Source organism: Cynara cardunculus, assembly GCF_001531365.2.
Source record: "Cynara cardunculus var. scolymus isolate 2C chromosome LG 8, CcrdV1, whole genome shotgun sequence".
Lineage (NCBI taxonomy): Eukaryota > Viridiplantae > Streptophyta > Magnoliopsida > Asterales > Asteraceae > Cynara > Cynara cardunculus.
The window spans coordinates 5,770,011-5,790,900 of NC_037535.1; the positions used below are offsets into that span (position 1 = coordinate 5,770,011).

The 20,890-nt window shown below is 36.5% G+C and overlaps 1 protein-coding gene across 1 annotated transcript; it reads right to left on the reverse strand.

Moving 5' to 3' along the window:
- Positions 1-13,893: 13,893 nt before the first annotated feature.
- Positions 13,894-17,906, reverse strand: LOC112516108 (glycerophosphodiester phosphodiesterase GDPDL7-like). Its single transcript, XM_025123110.1, has 8 exons — positions 17,726-17,906; positions 17,340-17,636; positions 16,783-16,895; positions 16,161-16,668; positions 15,569-15,889; positions 15,149-15,288; positions 14,457-14,937; positions 13,894-14,213 (listed from the first exon to the last, which is right to left on the reverse strand). Exons 1-8 carry the CDS (start codon positions 17,904-17,906, stop codon positions 13,894-13,896), a joined length of 2,361 nt encoding a protein of 786 aa, XP_024978878.1.
- Positions 17,907-20,890: the final 2,984 nt, after the last annotated feature.

Sequence of the window (20,890 nt, forward strand, 5' to 3'; positions counted from 1 at the left end):
ATTGGAAGTCCGAAACCCCAAAATGGGTTCAAGTTTTTCTAGAGAAAAATTGTAACACAGAACATGGAATTGATCATCAAACACYCTACTTGATTTCAACTGCAATCCATAACATCAAATCCTTCATCAAGAGCCTAAAACAAACCCTAAATGACGAACACCYAGATCGAGAAATCAATCATATAACAAAACACAGATGAATTTAGACTTCAAGGAAACAAAGAGGGAACAAATCCAAAAATCACATTGAAGCAAACTGGAAGCCTGGTTTGGTCGTCGTCGGAGTTGAAGCCTGGTTTGGTCGTCGTCGGAGTTGAAGCCTGGTTTGGTCGTCGTCGCCGCTCAGGCCTTCCGCCTCTGCCTTCCCTCCGTCGCCAGCCTTCCGCTTCTGCCATCCCCCTCCGTCGCCAGTCTTCCGCCTCTGCCTTCCCTCCGTCGCCAGTCTTCCGCCTCTGCCTTCCCTCCGTCGCCAGCTTCGATCGACTGTTCCGGTGACCAACAAGAAGGGGGAAAGGAACGACGGCCACTATGAACCCTCGATTTTATTCTTGGAGGAAAGGAACGACGGCCCCGATTAAAGAGGATGGGCTGTGCAGTGATCGGGAATGGAAGGGGGAAGAAGAATGGAAGCGATCAGGGGGATGTGTGAGAAGAGGGCAAAGATGGAAAAAAACAGCCCCTGAACGGTTGAGTGGAGTAATACCCTCAAAATGGTTAAGAGCTATATGTAACCGTTAAGAGGCTTTTTTTTTGCCAAACGGTCCTAACCTCTGACCGATTAAGAGGCTCCCTCTTAATGTCACCATTAAGAGGGAAACAAACAGCCCATAAGTCACCGAAGTTTGAAGTTTATGTTAATGATGAATTTTTTTTGAAAAGGTTATTGTTAACTCAATGTCGTATCAAAACGGATTCATTTTTATTTTAGATAACATACTTTTAAAACGTATTACTTACTTTTAAAACGTATTACTTAAAATGCAATCTGATTGATTATGTTTTGTTCATCTTTACTCAATTTAATTATTCATCTTCTAAATATTCTTTATTTAATAATATCAAATATTAATTTATCAATATAATATTTTTATCGGTATTTTAACATCGTTTTAAGTTGTTTTTTTATAATAAAATAATTTATGTTTGGTATATTAAAATTCGTTGTWTGCTAAGAAGTTGTCACACCAACATGGACAAAAATGAAAATTGAACAAGGTAGTAAATAGAATTTTATTTAGGATACTTGTGAAATRACCGTTTTAATCCATCCGATACATGATATTGTATTCTAGTCTTTCCACATTCATTTACCTTTCGAATTTCCATAAAGTCCGCTAAAATATCCTTGTGGGTTGCTCTCAAAACCAGCTCTTGAGATATATGATCCCCTACCACCTGGAGCTTTCATGTAACCTGATTCTCCACCACTTTTACCACCGCTAGAACCTCCACCACCGCCACCGCCACTTTTGCCGCCACCGCCACCGCCACCGCCATTGCCTCCACTTTTGCCGCCTCCCATTCTCGATATGCTACTTCTCTAATCACTTATGGGCTATATTTTATAGGAAATTGATGTAAATAAACATGAACAATATTAAAAAGTATTTATATAAGCTTTTTTATTGTTCAAAATAAATATCATTAATTATTTAGATCCCTTGAGTTTTCTTAATAGATTCTAAATTAATATTGTTCATAAACTTGAAATCTTTTTAAAATTCTCGGAAAAATAGAGGAAATATAAGTATTTAAATAATATATTCGGGTATTACTTAATCAATTAAAAACTCCATATGTTATATGTTATGATAAATATGAAAACTTTTACCATAAGAATATTGTTTTAGGGGCTATTTACCTAAACACTTACCCGTTATGCGTTTAACGGTAAAATTCAACAATATCTCTTACTTATCGGGTGAGATTTTAGTCTAACAAAACGATATCATATGTGACAATTTACCCGGTAAGAGCTAACCGTGGTAAGAGTCGTCATCATCACTTACCGGGTAAGACTCTCGGTTCGTGCTTTCGCTCTTACTAGGGAAGATTCTTGGTCCTTGTCATATTCATCCGGTAAATAAATGTGACTTGATAAGCGTTTACCTGAGTAAGCATTTAGTAAACGGCCCCTTACATTATTGTTTTCCATTTAAAACTAGCATTTAATGTATTGATTAATACATTTGTTTCACGATATATTGACTTTGTATGTATTCGATTCATAATATGAAACTTATTTACGTGTAACTTTTGTTTCACAAACATGCTAAACAGATTCACACTGTGAAACAAATACATGTAAAACAAACATATTATATAATAAATATTTATTAATCAATATTCTAAATCCATTATTAGATCAAGAAAGCATAGGAAATTACACTTGATGCATTAGTTATCAAGGATATTATAATTTTGTAGGTTCTCAAAAGGTCCCTCGTATTCGAACAAATTAATTTTTTTGTTAATAACATATTTAAATTTTTATAGTTATTATAAAGATTAGATTAAACTCTAATTTTGGTCCTTGGAGTTTAGAAAGTTTGAAAGTGGAACTTGAATTTTGATAAGTTCAAATTTCATCTTTGTTGTTTGTATTTTGCTCTAAAATTGGTTTTTGGTCACTAACTGCATTAATAAAATCCGTTAGTGTGAGGTAATTTTAGTCATTTTATGTTTTTACAAATTTTCTTTTTAAAAGTAAATTTTTTTATCTGATATAATGTAACACCTTAAGATCACATTTGCTTATAACCACATATTTCATATATGAAATATAGTTTACACATTTGGTCCCATTATATACAAAAGCTACGTTACAGAAGTAGCTACCAAATCTTTCCACATAATCTCAGTAAGAAACTTGTATATATAACGAGTATTCAAGTACAAAAGATATCACATCATCCCAAAAAGCAATCCTATATTCTTCACAATTTCTGTTTCTCCTTATCATCGGATTGTGCTCCGACCTGTAATGCACATTTTAAAACATAAAAAATGAGGGTTAAGCCTTGAGGTCTAGTGAGAAATAACTTTGATTGCTATTACAGAGTGAAAATCACTAAAACACTTTTATAAAACCCATATTTGTATTAATAACAAATAAACAACATTTTATGGAACAAACCTCATTTTGTCGCATCAAGATGATGAGACATCACTTAACTATCACATCAAATAACCAAATGACCTATTTATCGCATTATACCAAAAACTCATCGTAGAAACATAAATTTCTCGCATCACATGGGTGGATAACCCCATTTTCTCTGTAGCACCCCATCTCGAGTGGTTAAAGACGAAAGATGCCACAATTGAGTTTAAAAAAAATACAATTAAACGCATTATATAAAACAAAACAACTAATAAAATTTATCAAAAGATAATTACATAGTCACAAACGGAGATAACGTGTCTCAAAATACGGTCCCAAAATACCAATATATCTACATTAGTCATCAAAAGTTAACAAAAGTATAATATAGTGAGTTATCTTAAGTATTGTCATCTCCGTAGCTCTCGTCCCAAAATCCCTGCTAAGTCATGTACCTGCCGATGATAAGAAAATCTCGGTTGAGTTTAATGCTCAGTGAACGGATAATAGTAATTAAACAATGAATATGAGATAACAAGTCCCAAAACAATTTATAACGTTAAATGATAATTCAAAAAGTCAAAATGCCCCTAAGGCATGTCAAGGGTCCGAAGACCAAATCGCATTATTGGAACGCGTTGTTCCTAAAGGATGATCAGTCCGTTCGGCACGAGTAAGGAAAGGGGTGTGAGTACACCACAATAATCATCTCTGTGGATTTAACTACAATCACAAACTATTATCCTTAACGGTTCCTAGGATCGATCCATGCTCCTTCTAATTGACCCTTATCTTATCAAGTCCGCTTTTAAGGACTATATATAATTGAGAACACCTTGATAATTTTAGCCACCATGGAAGCATCTCAATACCGGTGCTCCAATATTGAGTCTGTAGTACGTGTTCACAGTAGATACAATATAACAAGTCAAGTGATCAAATGATCAAGTGATTCATGTTAAAAATAAGAATATAAGTCATAATTCAAAAAAAAAATAAAGTTCAATAACATTTAATAAACATAAAGAAAATTTGGAACCAGTTATTCGGAATTTATCACAGATTATATGGATTAGGAAGCCTTATGCAAATGAATATCCCCATGTCAAATGAGGTATGATATCCGTACCTTAAACCGAATTTGGTGATTAACGCACGAGCAAACGAAATTCACGATCAAGTTTGACTTGCTCGCGTGTCTAACGAATGCATAAACGGGTTATTATTGTTTGCAAGGCATAAAAACCAATACATAATTATTTTAATAGAATTACTTAGGTCTTAAAGTATCTAAACAACGTAGACTTCAAGAAGAAAAGTCGGATACAAATTGAAAACTCAAACGTAACACTTAGCCTTACGCATTTTCGATCCAACAGTTTTCGTCCTTCTTCTTTTTAAGCATTTTTACCCTACTTAGAGACCAATACAATATATATATATATATATATATATATATATATATTATCTAAATGTAAGTCATATTTTGGTATCATTAGGTTTATAGAAGCATCAATATAAACCTGAAAACCTCCTGACCCAAATGGCAATGTAAGAATAGGCGTCGTAATCAATCTATTTCTCAGTTCTTCAAAACTCTTTTCATGTTCTTCACCCTAAACAAATTTAACTTATTTTCAAAGAAGTTTAGTCATAGGGAGCGCGATCCGAGAAAAGTTTTCGTCAAACCATTGATAGTAACCTGCCAGACCTAGAAAATTTCGGATATCAGAAACATTTGCTGGTTTTGGCCAGTTAGAAATAGCCTCAACCTTTGCGGGATAGACTTTAATGCCTTCGTCGGAGATAATGTGGCTCAAAAATGCCACTTGTTGCAACCAAAATTCACATTTAGTAAACTTTGTGTACACCTTCTTATTTTGGAGAGTTTCTAAAGTAATATGCAAGTGACTTTGATGATCTTCTTTCGACTTTGAATACATGAGTTGGTGATATCCAGACCTTAAGTCGATCTTAGAAAAATACTTTGCTCCTTGAAGTTGATTGAAGGGATCATCAATACGGGGTAAAGGGTATTTATTACGTACTGTGAATCGGTTTAGTTCACGATAGTCAATACACAACCGCATCGACAATCTTCTTTTTAAAGAATAGAACCGGTGCACCCTATGAAGATACACTAGGTCAAACAAAACCCCGATTAGAAAGGCCCTCAAGTTTCTCCTTAAGTTCTTTCATTTCGGTTGGAGCCATACGATAGGAAGCCTTTGAGATAGCGACAGCTCCCAGGACAAGATCAATTGTAAATTCAACTTCCCTTTCCAGAGGAACTTCTGGAAGTTCAGCTGGAAAAGCATCTGAAATTGGTTAACAATTATATTATCTTCAAGTTTCAGGCATACCTCTTCGGAGTCTTGTAATGAAGCTAGAAACACATCACTTCCTTACCAGACCATTGCTTTAACATTTATTTATGAGATAATGTGAGTCCCCTTCTCAAGTGAAACACCTTGGAATACATATTTGGGTTCATTGATATCGCTGAAGACAATTTGTTTGGCTTTGCAGTCGATGGTCACTTGATGTTTAGGAAACCAATCCATGCCAAGGATGATATCAAAGTGATCCATTTTAATTGAAAGTAAAGTAACCTTCCGAATTCGATCACCAATAAATAACAGACAGTTTGGGAATTGACCAAGTATACATATTGAACTACCCATAGGAGTAGTAGTGTGTAATGGAAACTCAATGGATTGTTCATGCGCTTTAAGATTTTCTTCAAAGGTTTAAGAGACAACAGAGTGTGTAGCACTTGTATCAAACAAAATATATGCATCTTTACCGTCGATAGAAAATGTACCCGAAACCATACTCGTGGTATATTTGTCAGCAGATAGTGTAAACATTCGACCACCGGCAGTAGATTGCTTCTCTATATCTTGAGCATTTTCTTTCGGCCCTTGTTTACAATCACGAGCTAGATGACCTCGTTGAGTGCAATTATAACAGGCACCGGTCATTCGAAGACATAGACCAGGACGATGTCTAAAACCACAATCTTTGCACCGTAACAAAGAAGTTGTAGTTGAAAAACCTTTACTAGAAGTTCCTTGGGATGAAATTGGAGATCTATAATTCGGTTGTTTCTGCTGACCTGTCCGATTGGTTCGTAGCCCGCTAGAATTCCCTTGAAAAACATCTCTATTTCTTTTCATAATACTATCACCTCGGGAAAGTATAGAGTCCAGTCGTTCCCTTTTGATGTTTCTCGCAGCATCAACAACCTGGGCAACGCTCGTGAAGTGTTTGTTGATAATTTAAGTCTGAATTTGCTGTTGAGGGTCCATTTAAACTTATTAACTTGATGTTCCATCGTACTAGCCATAATACCCGCAAAACTAGCCAATCATAGAAATCTGGCTACGTATCTGGATATGGATTCATGTTCTTTCTGTTTGAGTTTAGAATACTCTTAAACATACGCCTCTTTGTCTGCCGCAGTAAAGTATTGCTGATAGAAGAAGTCTTTGAATCCTAACCAAATTAAATATTCAACAGCTCGGTCCCCTCCATAAGATTGCTTTCAAGCTTCCCACCAACGATTAACATCACCTTCAAGTTTATAAGTGACCAGTTCCACTCGAATTCTATCAAAACAACCCAAGACTCGGAATACGTTGAAGTAAAAGTACAAGGCTTTTGTTCGTGAAACATCTCCAACCATTGATGAATATCAAAAAGTTCACTACTAGTTTCTTGATCCTTGTATTCTGGCCCATAGTTCTCAGTATTTGTATTTGGGTTTTCGCCACTCTAACGTAATGTTGATCCTCTCTATCATTGATTTGATGATGATTTCTTTTATTACGAAGTATAGTTATTTCTGTTATTTAGTTTTAGCGATCTTCACTAAGTCTGCTCAGTGATCGCTGAACATGTATTGTAACTTCTTTAGAGACTGTTATACTTCAAGAAGATAAAACTCACACCACAGATCCTCTAGCAATGTCGAAGACAGAAACTGAAGATTAGAGACAAGTGCGTTCGTGATCTGAAGCGGCATTCAGTGATTACAAGCTCGTCTAATTATGTGTGAAGTCTGCCAAGTTTCAATGAATGCTGAAAAGGCCCTCCAGCGTCATCCCAACATTCAGCGATCAAATGAAGCTTGCCTTGCATGATTGTTTTTGTCTTGTCCTCCTTCATACAAAGGAAAAACCCATACCTTTTCTAGATTATAGTACACTATGAAGCCACTCCGTTGACTCTATAGTGCTTACCTACTTTATAAAAAGAGGACTGCTCATATATAGCCTAAAGGACTGTTTATTGTAGCAAAGGACAAGCTTTACTCCAAAATCTTGACATGTACTTTGTACTTTCTGATGGCATTAAATGCAATGGATATAAATAACAGAGTGATCTCCACTCAGTTATCACTTCTTTATCTCTAAGAAACTTACCCAAGAAGATAATTCTCTCTTTACTCTCATCTTAAGAGAAAGAACCACTTAGAACAAGTGAAGAGCACTAACATTTCTTATCTTTATTTCTTGTAGCAAATATTTTATCTTCGCTATTTGTAATTGTGTGAACCTTAGACTGTTTACATAGGTTCTTTACCTTATCTCTTCCACAAACAATCTGTAAAATTTGTATAGTTCTTTCTTTATCAATATATATAATTTTGAAAGTGAAAGTTTATGTGTTTGTATTCATCTCCCCTTCTACAAATTGATTATGCATAACTCTTGTGGATCCGGCTGGGAACAACAAATGGTATCAGAGTAGCGTTTGATTTTTTTTGTTTTGTTGTTTTATTGTTATTTTATTACATTTTCTTCTCTAGATAATATATTCCTTTACAAAAGGCTTTGCCAAAAACAAACACTCACTTTCACGTAAATGACTCTCTTACCAAACCTCCCCGTTTCATTAGATACAACTTTAGTCTCTGGAAGAATCAAATGTCTTTATTCTTGGAAGGTGTGGATCCTGAGATTCCATACTATATAGAAAATGGACCTTATGTTCCATATGCTATCTCTCCAGCAGTTCCTACAACTGCTACGACTGTCGCGATTCATGAACGGTAGATTCCAAAGCTCCCTCATCAATGGAGTGATGAAGACAAGAAGAAGATGGCTTTAGACACTCGTGTGAGGTCTATAACAGCCATGTCTCTTCCTAACGAGGTATATCACTCAGTGATGAAGCTCAAAACCTCGAAATCCATGTGGGACACTCTATGTGTTCAATATGAAGGTACTATCAAAGTACAAGAATCAAGGAAGATTAATACAATAAGACAATATGAAAGCTTTTTTTATGGAAAGACTGAAACTTTGTCTGAAGTACAACAACATTTAGTTGTCTTCTTATCAATTTAAGGACAGTTGGAAGAGAATATTTCATTTTCGAGACTTTGACAAAATTTCTTGAATGCTTTCTAGAATCATGGGATCAATATACCATTTGTCTTAAGATGTCCAAGGCATGTCTATTCTCTCTCTCTTATGGGATATTACTTAATCATGAGCAATCCCGTCAATTGAAGAAGAATCTTCTTAAAGATTCTAGAGAAATGAAAAGCTCTCTATTAGCTTTGATCAATGCAAGCCCTTCAACTGATCCTTCTTTTTCTTCTATTCCTTCTAAATCTTCTGTTACTATCATTGAGCTAGATCCTTCTAACTCAGAGGGCTTGTCAGATGCTAATCTATCAGAGTTTGATGAGTCACTGGCCCTTCTTTCTAACTCTTTTAGAAGGTTCACCAGAAAAAGTAATTATCGCAGATCTCCATAGTTGACCCTCTCTAAAAAGCCAAAGTCAATCCCATTGACAAGGCTTCAGCGATCTGCTACAAGTGCCAACGCAAAGGTCACTTTGCTAGTGAATGCAGGTCCAAGAAGATTGTGATGCCATCTTCTAAATCCCCATCCTTTAGATCTAAAGATGATAAATACCTGAAGTTGAAGAAAAAGTATAAGAAGATGAAAAACTCTCAGCATAAAGGCAAAGGTCTTATTGCTGAAGAACTGGGCTGATTCTTATGAAGAATCATCCTCTGACGAGGAAGATACGACCTATATTTGTCTAATGGCCAAGGATGTCAAAGATGAACCATCAAAGACATCATCCTCCAGTGATCCCTCGTCTTTTACTCCTACTCAAGTATGTTCCCTAAATGAACCTTATTCTTCTATCTCTGATAGCCTATCTGCATTAGTTACACCGACGGTTGATCTTTACAATGCCCTGAATGGCAAATCCAAAGCTGAACAGCTTAATCTTGATCTTCAAGAACAATTAGAGAGATGTCATTCTAAGATCAAAGAGTTGAGTAAGATTGAAGAAAATCTTAAAGAGCAAGTCATTGTAAACCAAACCATAAGCATCAAATGCAAGCAGGCTATCGCTGAGTGTGAGCAAGCTATTGAGTGAACTCAAGGCTGAGAAGGCTACCACTAAAAGGTGGTGCAAAGACTCCATCAGGGCCTCTGAGATCATCAATGTTCAGATCCCTGCCAAGATAAAGAGTGGTCAAGGATTCTCTTATGATCAAGAAGAATGTGTCATTGACAGGTCCATGCTTAAGTTTGGTACCTTTGTCTCTTCCATTCCTGACACCTCTGCTTGTCAGTACTCTTCCATTGAGACTTATCTTGAAGGAAATCCCTTGAGTTCAGGATGCAAAGATAAAGGTAAATCCATTGTTATCGCTCCACTTCCCAAAAAGGCTAACAAGTCTAATAGACCCAGATCTAAACCTCCAGCTTGTAAACCTTCTTCCTCAAGGACCAAGATACCTGAACCTTCTCAAAAACCTAAGTCAAAGCTGAAAGTGAATCTATCACCCGAGGCTTCCAAACCCTCAGATGTTCCTTCTCGAACAAATGAAAAAGGAATCCTTGGAGCTTGTCCCTCTTCTACTCTCTTGGACCCTTCTGGCCCTAAAGCTACTTTCAGCTATAGGAAGTGTAGACACTGTGGTGAAACTACACATATTGCCAGCAAAGGTCATTCACCTAAGGTAAAGAAAGTAACCAAGGCTGAAAAATCAACCAAGACGAAATCTGCCACCAACGTTGTAAAAATAACTAAGGTGAAGAAGCCCATTGAAGCCTGTTCTTCAGGCTTAGTGAAGACACCTGTTGACCTTGAGTCTTCAGCATTAGTGGATGTCGCCTCAAACTTCGTTGGACCCAGTGAGAAATGGGTACCAAAGCAATCTTAATATGTTTTCTTGTGTAGGAAGTCAAAGGCATTTGGTATCTCGATAGTGGATGCTCAAGGCATATGACTGGAGACAAATCCCTATTAAATAACTACAAAGATGAAAGAGGCCCTCCGTGACCTTTGGAGGAAACGGAAAAGGATATACCAAGGGCTTTGGTATATTAACCAATGGTGCAACCACTTTCAAGCGTATTGCATATGTTGAAGGACTGAAGCAAAAAAATTTAGCATCAGTCAGCTGCGTGATAAAGATTTCACAGTGAAATTTTCTAAGAGTTCATGTTATGTTTTTGACAAATATGAAAAGTTTTCTCTTACAGGTTCTTGTCTAGAGAATGTGTATGTCATCAACACAGATTCTCCCTTCATTGAGAATAGTTGTTTTCTCTCTAAAGCCTCTTCAGATATCAACTGGCTATGACATAAATGGCTCTCTCATCTCAACTTCAAAATGCTGAATGAGCTATCTCGAAAGGATCCTGTCATTGGCCTTCCTCAACACTTCTTTGTAAATGAATATCTTTGCTCAACATGTGAAAAGAGAAGCAGACAAAGCCTAGCTTCAAATCTAAGCAAGTCTCTTCAATGTCTTTTTCCCTTCAGCTTTTGCACATGGATTTATTTGGTCTAGTCAACGTGCAATCTATTGCTGGAATGAAATATATACTTGTCATTGTTGATGAGTTTTATAGGTACACTTGGGTCTTTTTTTCAGATCTAAGAGTGATGCACTTGAAGAAATCATCTCGTTCATCAAACACATAAAAGTACTGAACAACATCAGAGTACGATCTATCAGGAGTGATCGTGGCAATGAATTCAAAAAATAGTACCATTGATGACTTCTTTATGAACAAGGGAACCTCACATAACTTCTCAGCTGTGAGAACTCTACAACATAACGGGGTCGTTGAAAGAAGAAATCAAACAATCATTGAGGCTGCTCAATCAATTCTCAACGAATCTTGTCTCCCTACTCAATTCTAGGCTGAAGTTGTCGGCATTGCTTGTTTTACTCAGAATTGATCGATGATCTTCAAGAGATTCAAAAAGACAACTTACAAACTCTTCCATAGTAGAAAGCCTTCTCTTAGTTTTTTTTCATATATTTGGTTGTACTTGTTACATTCTTAACAATAGAGACCAACTTGGAAAGTTTGATCTCAAAACTGATGAAAGAATCTTCCTTGGATATCCTTAAGTATCCAAAGCCTTCAGAGTATTCAACAAAAGACGATAGATTATAGAAGAATCTATCCATGTCATCTTTGATGAATCTCAATAAGCTAACTCTAAACCCATCTTTGAAGATGATGAAGAGTTAGACAACTACATGATATCTCAACATGGACAACCTGAAGCTTCCTTCAGCAATCAACCAAGTACTGATCCATCCTTAAGGAACTGACAATGATCCAATTATCATTTTAGATGTGACTAGTAATGAAGCTAAATCCTATTCAGGGATAGCTGCCATTCCCATTGGTCACTTACCCCCTTCTACTTCAAATACTGACCCTTCAGTCGCTGAAAATCCTTAAGTTTCTGAATCTCTATCAGTTGCTGAATCATTTACCAAGGCTCCTTTAGCAATCCAACCTGTTGCTGAAGAATCTATTGCTGATGCCTCATCTTCTATGCCTGAGCTCCCAATCTCAAATGATAATCCTCTACCAGATCAGCAATGGACAAAATACCATCGAATACATCAAATTCTTAGTGATCCAAGTGCAGGTATTCAGACACGATGTGGTCTAGGTAATATCTTCTCTTTGTTAACTTTCTTTCTTTAGTTGAGCCCAAGAAGATTAATGAGGCTATCAATGACCTTAGTTGGGTCAATACTATGCAAGAGGAACTCATTGATTTTGATAGTAACCAAGTCTGGTACCTTGTCCCGCGTCCACCTGACAAAACTTTGATAGGCACCAAGTGGGTTTATTGCAATAAGTTAGATGAACAAGGAATTGTGACATGAAACAAGGCTTCAGGGTTACAGGCAAGAAGAAGGGATCAACTATGATGAAGCCTTCGCACCAGTGGTTAGACTTGAAGCTATTCGACTCTTTCTAGCCTTTCCTGCCCATACAGACTTCAAAGTTTTTCAATTGGATGTAAACAACACTTTTCTAAATGGAAATATTTAGGAGGAAGTTTATGTTGAGCAACCTCCAGGGTTTCTTGACCCTAAGTATCCAAATCTTCTATTGATTGGATAAAACTCTTTATGGGTTAAAACAGTTCCCTCGTGCTTGGTATGATACCATCTCCTCATTTCTCATCTATGAGAAATTTGTTCGTGGAAAGATTGAACATACCTTATTTCTTAGGAAAGTTAAAGGTCACATCATTCTAGTCCAAGTTTATATTGATGATATAGTTTTTTGGTTCCACTAATCCCTCTTTATGTTTTCGGTTCACTTAAAACATGAAGAAAGAATATCAGATGACCATGATGGGAGAACTAACTTACTTTCTAAGTCATCAAATTAAACAATAAAATAAAGGTATCTTTATCAATCAAAGTAAGTATGTCAGGGACATGTTGAAGAAGTTTGATCTAAACAACAACTCATCTATGAAGACTCTAGTGACTATTCCTCTCTCGCTGAACAAGGATCCAAATGGAACGCCTGTAAACATTACTGTTTATAAAAGAATGATAGGCTCCCTGTTCTCACAGCAAGTCATCTAGATATTATGTACTCTACTTGTTTGTGTGCACGATATCAATCTGAACCTAAGGCATCCCATCTGATTGCTGTAAAACGCATATTCAAATATCTCCTAATCTGGGACTTTGGTATCTCAATGTCTCCGGTTTTGACCTTATTGGTTATTCAAATAGTGATTTTGCAGGTTGCAAAATTGATAGGAAAAGCACCACTGCAGACTGTCTGCTTCTAGGTGGAAAGTTAGTGAGCTAGACAAGTAAAAAACAAAATTCAATATCCACATCAACTGTTGAAGATGTTGTTGTTGGAAGTTGTTGTGCTCAAATATTATGGATGAAAAACCAACTCAGTGACTATGATCTTCAGCTCTCAAAGATCCCTATCTATTATGATAGAACCAGTGCTATTGCTATTGCAAACAACCCTATTCTCCACTCCAATACCAAACATATTGAGATCAAATATTATTTTATCCAAGATCATGTTATGAATGACAATATTGAACTTCACATCGTACCTACTGAGTAGCAACTCCCTGAACTTTTTACAGGACCTGAGGTGACTCCTCTCGAGGTGCCTCAGTCATAGGATGCCTTAAAAAGGTCATACAATAAATCCTTAAATATGAGTTCTAAAAATACGTTATCAAAAAAAAGAAATTAAATAAAAATATGTTAATTTTTTAAATGTATTTTTTTTATTTCTTGGAAACTAGTCTCTTGATTATGTTTTATGATACATATTTTAGACACAAATAATTTGATTAAAATACACATCTTAAAACATAATTTAAAATACTGATAATAAAAGTACGAAAATTAAATCAGAACTACGCTAATCTACCACACAAAAAATTAAACACTATTGACTTTATACAACAATATTGCAGTTTCCTTCACGCCAAACCATAATCAACATCCAATAAGAGACACCAATCCAACCAACAATAAGATTGTTACCACTACATCAATGACAAGACGTGGCTGGCCGGATTCCGAGGAACCATCCTTGCCATCGCCACTGCTACCACCACCGGATTTGGAGTCTTCTTTGCGTGCAGCAGCATTCACAGGAGGAAGTGGCGGATCGACAACATCAGACTCTTCAAGTGGAGGGAGTGGTGGTGATGCTGGCGGCAACGCCTCCGGTTGAACCTGAGCAAGGTAATCACCCGGTTTAACCGGTTGGAAAACGAACGATGCCGCACTGTTCGGGTCAACACATGGACTCCCTGCAACACCACATAAGCTGAAAGCTCATTAATTGAACCGATAAAATAGTCATTTATTTCATTCAAATCGTTTACCAAAAGGCTCATTGGCTCAGTGGTGTCCGAGTTAATAGTACAGCTAAAATGTCATAGGTCAAAGGTCAAAGATTGAATCTTCACCTACAATGTGTGTGTGGTATGTGAGAGTATCATATACTTAATTTTTTTTATCTTAATCCATACAAACAACTTAGTTTCACTTACTCATAAATGCGCTTGCTGTCTTTGGGTTATCTGTGATCACGCCGTCGATACCCTCCATAAGAAACGTAATAAGCTCAGTATACGGATCGCTATAGAAATCAAGCATCATACTTAGAGTCTCCGTCGAGAATCCTGAGACATACACCGAGATGTTTGCTGTATGCATTTCATCAATAATTTTTGTCGAGCCGGTGGTAATGAAGATCTTGTTCTCTTGGATAATCGACTTCTTAACCACATTAACCGCATCAGCGTATTTCTTGATGTCACTGGTGACGGGCTTTGGTACATTGCTGATTGGTTTCGTGAGCAACAAAACTCTTTGGTATGTCGGGGCCGATGCCTTGAATTTTGCCAAGACCGAGGTGTCATCAGATTGAATCAAAACTTGTTTTTTTGGGTCCAACGTCGCTTTTTTTAGCGCACCTGTGACAGTGCGGACAATGTCGAGGCCTTTCTTCGCTGCTAGATAAGCGGCATGCTGGAATATTATCAAATTGCAACGTATATGTATGTTAATTGGTGTTGTCACTATACGTGGAACCATATTAAATTACTTTGAGAATATGTGGGACCAAGACATTACTCTCTAGAAGAGTGTTTTATCGAGGGGAAATGGTCTAAGTGTAATTGATGTGGAACTGAAACAAATATCAAGGAGATAGATCTAAGAAAGAAAACATCAAACTTACTTGAATTCCAATAAGAACACCCGTCTCCGTGTTCTTGTTAGCAAGCTCCAAGAACTCGAGAAGCGTTAGAAACTTTCCGGCATTCTTTGATTTAGGATTTCGTTGCAATCCGCCAGACTGAAATGGGTTTTGAATCAACGCTACAACAAAATGAAAATAAGTAAAAAGAAACAAAGGCTTCATTCGTTCATTACCGAAGAAAAACGTGAATACAAATCACCTCTACCCAAACTTCATGTCCCTTTCCTCTCCCACCAATCAAATTTCGGTACATAATTAGTGTATTAATTCATCCTTTTATTCTCTTTCTTCTATAAAGTGATGATGTGTCAGGAATTGAGTGGTGGACAGGAAGAGGACGTGGAATTTGGAGACAAGTCATTTGTATTCTAGAAAACTAGTCTAAACAGCTAAACTTACGCTTAACGGATTTGATCTCAGTCCAGGTGACATCGAACGTGAAAACGCCACTTTTTGGTTGAATTTGGGGAATCGAAGTTGATCTATCCATAAAAGCCATTGCCGCATTGGTTTTTCCTAAGAGGTCAGCCGAATCCAGGCAAAATGCGACACCATCTTTCGTCATTTGAACATTGCAATCGATTATATCTGCCCCATCGCTGATCGCCTTCTTATATGCAAGATCGGTGCACCCAGGGTAGTCGATACTCGCTCCATTGTGAGATATGATCAAAATTTGCGCGATTTTTGTGCTCGAATTTGGATTTTGAGCTAAGCATGCTACAGTAAACGGGTTCATGAGTTTGTATAACCGGAAGAACAAAAAGATGCAAAAAAAGTTCAAGCTCAAAGACCAGCCTAGCAAAGCCTTAAAGCCCGATCAAACCAATTTTTTTCAAGACCCAGTTAGGGAGGGCCCAAAAAGCCCAAAAACTATGAAACCTTGCTTGCAAACGGGCTAGTAAGGCCTGGTCCCATGCATTTTAGGCCCGAAAAAACTTAGGTGGGTGCATCTTCATAGGTCATAACAACTAGGAACATGATTTCTCACCGATAGCGTTTGAAGCAGATCCCGGGAATTCTGTAATGACCCCGTCTACGGAAAACTGTGAATTATCGACGAACTGCAAGTATTCGACCGTCGGATCATAGCTGTAATTGTAACTAGAAAACACATCAGATGCAAATCCTGAAGCAAACACTTCGAGGCCATCTTTATGAGCATCTTCCACGAGGGTGGTTGCTGGTCGCAAGTATCCATCTTTACCCACGGGCCATATGTAGTCTTTTGGGACGAGAATCCCCGATGCAAATGTTTTGATCATATTGAGCTTCTTTACGAGGGCTCCATACGTTTCTTTGGAAGTCGGCTCAGCCTCCACGGGGCTTAGGAACCGGAAAACAAGCTTCGTTATCGTCTTGTCGAAGGTTTTGCTCCCGCTTATGGCCTTCAAGAAACCGATCTCCGGTGACGAGATAAAATCGGCCACGAAGAATTCCTTCGACTCATCGATGTATTGTATTGCATTCAACTGGTGTTGACTCCAAAACCCATCATTCTTCAACACATGGTTAATGAAAACACATAAACAAGTATATCTTCACTTACATTGAGTAAGGTATGAAATTAACTAGGGATCCACATGATCTTATATGGGTCCCATGTAACTTACCTGAACATTCAACCATAGTTTTCCTTTTGGTTCGAGGCCGAAAACACTATCAGGTGGGAGGGCAGGGAATACAAAATCGAAAACACTTGCTCTCGAGAAAATATTCTGCATCACTGTTTAACTATCAGTCAAATATCTAAAAACATTTATAATAACAAGTTAATTTGGTGCTCTTGGGATTCAAAAACTCGTGGGGTCCACCACATTTCTTGTGTTAAATAAGTAAAACTCGTAATAATGTACTCCTTCAGTCCTAAAAGAAATGTTACAACTTTAAAAATGTGTAACTATAACTTTATATTAATTAACTAAATTACGATTATAGCCTTAATAATATAGAGAATAGTGAATTTAACCGTCTCATGATTAAGGGTATAATTGGAAAGTATGCATTTTTTTAAATGAACGTTTATTAAATTTTAGGACAAATTAAAATATAAATGTGGACACTTGTTTTGGGACGGAGAGAATATTTATTTCTCTCGTAACATATAACACAGATTGGTGATATCGAAATGAAATTAAAACGAAAAGACCATGTTAACAACGACACTTACAATGAACTTCCTTCATTATCTCATCGATAGTGAAATCGACTGGGAACCAACCATCGATATCATGCCCGTTAACATTGTACCTTCGTTGCTGCTTCGGGAACTTGATAGGCGCATCCGTGCAATTATTAAGCTTCAAATCCGCAAGACAAACTCCGAGATTATCTTTCGTTAATTGCAAGTTACAATACTTAAGGGTACCGACCACGCCCATTGCTATAGCCGCGGCATAGCCCACCTCAGAAGAATCAGGAAACAACCCCGGAAACCCTCCTTGGGCAATCACCAACGGTTCCTTACCTACAAATAGGCGGAAAATGTCATTTAAATATCACGTAAATTAAATTACAATGAAATTAAAACGGTATAAGAAGAAATAAAGATGGTACCGTTCAAAGTTAGCCATTTCTTGCCCGGTCCTGGTCCTGGTCCGGGTCCAGGACCTGGACCAGGGACTGCTTGCAACCGTCTTGTCTGAACCTGTCTTGCTGGTTTGTTATTGCCAGAACGGCCATGTTTGGCTATTGATGAATGGATTAATAGGAAACCAAAGAATAACTCCTTGATCATATCTTGCATCCAAACAATTCGCAATACACATATATATACACAAATATATATATATATGTAAAAGCGTTGTTTTTTGGGTCGCAAATTAAATAAGAACAAGATCAAAACGGGATGATTCCTAAACCCCGTCAAAATGATAAAATTAGTGAATAGCAAGAAATATCGAATCTAAAAGAGATGAAATATTAGAAGTTAATCTCTAAACGATACGTTAAAACAAAAAATTTGAAATATTCGCTAAACTGAAACAAACAAAAAAAAAACTTAATTAAGGAGATTAAGAATTAAAAGATGATTCAATTTCCCCTGTGGAGTTTCATAAAATAATTAAGAAACTCTCAAAGGGAGTGTGAAAGAAGAAGATCAAGGAAGCAAAATGGAGATATAGAAATGGAAAGGGGAGTTTTAATTCTACCCAGCAATTAAGCGTATTTATAGCTTCCTAATATTCATAGACACAAATAAATTCAATCCATTTCTATTTCAATTTTGATTATTTCTATAAATAGCAAGATTTTATTTCGGTATTTTATATCTCAAATAAAGATCTGTTGTTCCAAAATTTACTGTCCCTTTATTGTGTCATCAGTCAATCAGGTTATATCTCAAATTTCTTCCATAATCCTCTACACAAGTTTCTTATTTTTTTTCCAAGGACAAAATGCATAAAAATAAAACATAATTTTGAATTTTTTTTATTTTGAGGTTTACAACAACATATCTCAAATATTTGAAGAACCTGATAAAGACATGATGGATCAAAATGTATGAAAGTAATCGAATCCTTTCTTGATTATGGATCTAATTGGAATCATCACTAATTGATTAATGTAATTAAAAGTCGCAGTAACTTTAGTTTGATTTTTGTTGGACATTAATATATAATTTGATTTTAAGAATCAAGTAAACAGTTGCTTCGAAGTAGATGTGATTAAAAATGGTGCTTGAAAGTGGCCCCAAATTAGATGGTTGAACGCCATTGTGTGATGAACGCGACCCCAACCCCGAGCCTAGAGGTCGCATATAAAAAGGTCACATGAGTGAAACATGAGAGATTAGAGCTTTTCTATAAGCTCACACAATTTAGGTAGTGCAAGATCAAGCTCGCATAAAAAGGTCCTTGTGACAAGTCAACACCATGTAACACAAAGCGAGCTTACTTGAGCTCGCATAAATGTAAGTGAGCTTGATGTCATGTTGACCCAAGTTTGAACCGACACTATTTATTCAATATTATATGCCAAATTGAAATAGTACAAGTTCTTAACAGAACATGACAAAAGGACAGGTGCAGTAAGGGCGTATCAGGAGATGGCGTCTACCATTTTTGTGAAATATGTGTAGGTCGCATACAAATGAGGACAACTAGCTTACATTCAAGTCAATATAAGTTTTCAAGAGATTTCTCAAACTAGGGATACATGTACGTATACATATACATATATATATATATATATATTTTAAAAAGCCTTAAACATGTTAAATGTATTAAACGTTTCATGAAAAGAGTTATGCATTGAAAACATGCCTCTGTTATCTGTGTGGGGGCAAGTATAAGGACACAGATACTTTGATAGTGACAAGAGGTGATACAAGGAGTGAAGACATGTACCAAACGAGATACCTATGAACTGATTAGTACATCATTAACAAGTTAAAACCTCACACCATGCAAATTGTAACACCCCATACCACACATTGCATGTAACACATAATTCATACGGAAGAAATACATGTTTGTACACCACTTAGGTCCCATGGTACAAGAATTTATCAAAAAAAAATACATGATCCAAAAATTCAAAATACAATTCTTGCACTAATCCGGTTACATCTGCCAATATATAAATCATCAGCCAATCTTCATGTAGATAAACATATAAGGAATTTATAATATTTTTCCCTTTCCCTTACCATCAGCACTTCCTGCAATACATAATTAGAATTGCCAAACGAGGGTTACGTCTAGTGAGTTACCCTATTTAAGTTATTGCAGGTTGGTAATCACCAAAACTTATTAAATAAAACAACTTTTCATATATATAACAAATATATAAACAAATGGGGGCATATTACTAGTTCCTTCCCACTTTTCAAGCCAAACATTCAACTATTCAAATAACATACATTTGAACCAACCAGGTTTCATATAATGCCACTATTAAATTTTCTCTAATCAAACAAGGTTTATTTAAAGTTTCAGGCCAAACCTATTATTTTCTCCTCAATAACATCCAAACTATGATTTCTAATAAGAACATTGATCCTAAATCTTTAAATCACAAAGAAATAAAGATTCCGAACCACGGTAATTTTAAGGAATATAATAGAAATAGTTATATCATACAACACACGTAATGCCACCCTTATATCCAAATGAACACCTCTCCTTGATATGCCACCCTTATCCCATCGTACACCTCTCCTTGATATGCCACCCTTATTTTCTCATCAAATTTTTTTAAAAAAACAATTCCAAATAGACCGCAGTCAAATGGAGTTAATATCAATTCAAAATCATTTATATCAAAATTCTCATTTATGATAAAATAATAATTTTATTAACCATGTACAAGGCATATTGTAAATCCGGTCAACATAGAGTTGGCCGGACTTCATCTCCGGTCAAATCTTGGTCGGTTTACCAAATCCGGATAACACATCACGCAAGACTTGTCCGATTTAACACTTAGAATAAATTCCAACACTTTTGTCCGGATAACAAGTCCGGGCAACACTGTTCTCTTTTTGTCCGATTTAAAATAATCCGGTCACCATTTAGTCGTATTCCTAYTTCTCCGTTCAAAATGTTAAACATAAACTCAATATTCATACATCGCTCAACACTTGACCAATTTACTCTATCCGGTCAACCCTCCAGGCGGTTTATTACTAAATCGCCCAGGCCTTATCCGGTTTATGACTTAAGTCACTCAACCCTTACCCGGTTTAAGACTAAACCACTTATCTCTTGACCGGTTTAG

Bases quoted from the DNA above. Each gene is read 5' to 3' on its own strand.
- LOC112516108 (XM_025123110.1), bottom strand. From the start codon at position 17,906: ATGATCAAGGAGTTATTCTTTGGTTTCCTATTAATCCATTCATCAATA. The intron at 17,637-17,725 runs GTACCATCTTTA...GCCTATTTGTAG, and splicing joins GAAATGGCTAACTTTGAACG to GTAAGGAACCGTTGGTGATT. The intron at 15,289-15,568 runs GTAAGTTTAGCT...ATTTTGTTGTAG, and splicing joins TGAGATCAAATCCGTTAAGC to CGTTGATTCAAAACCCATTT.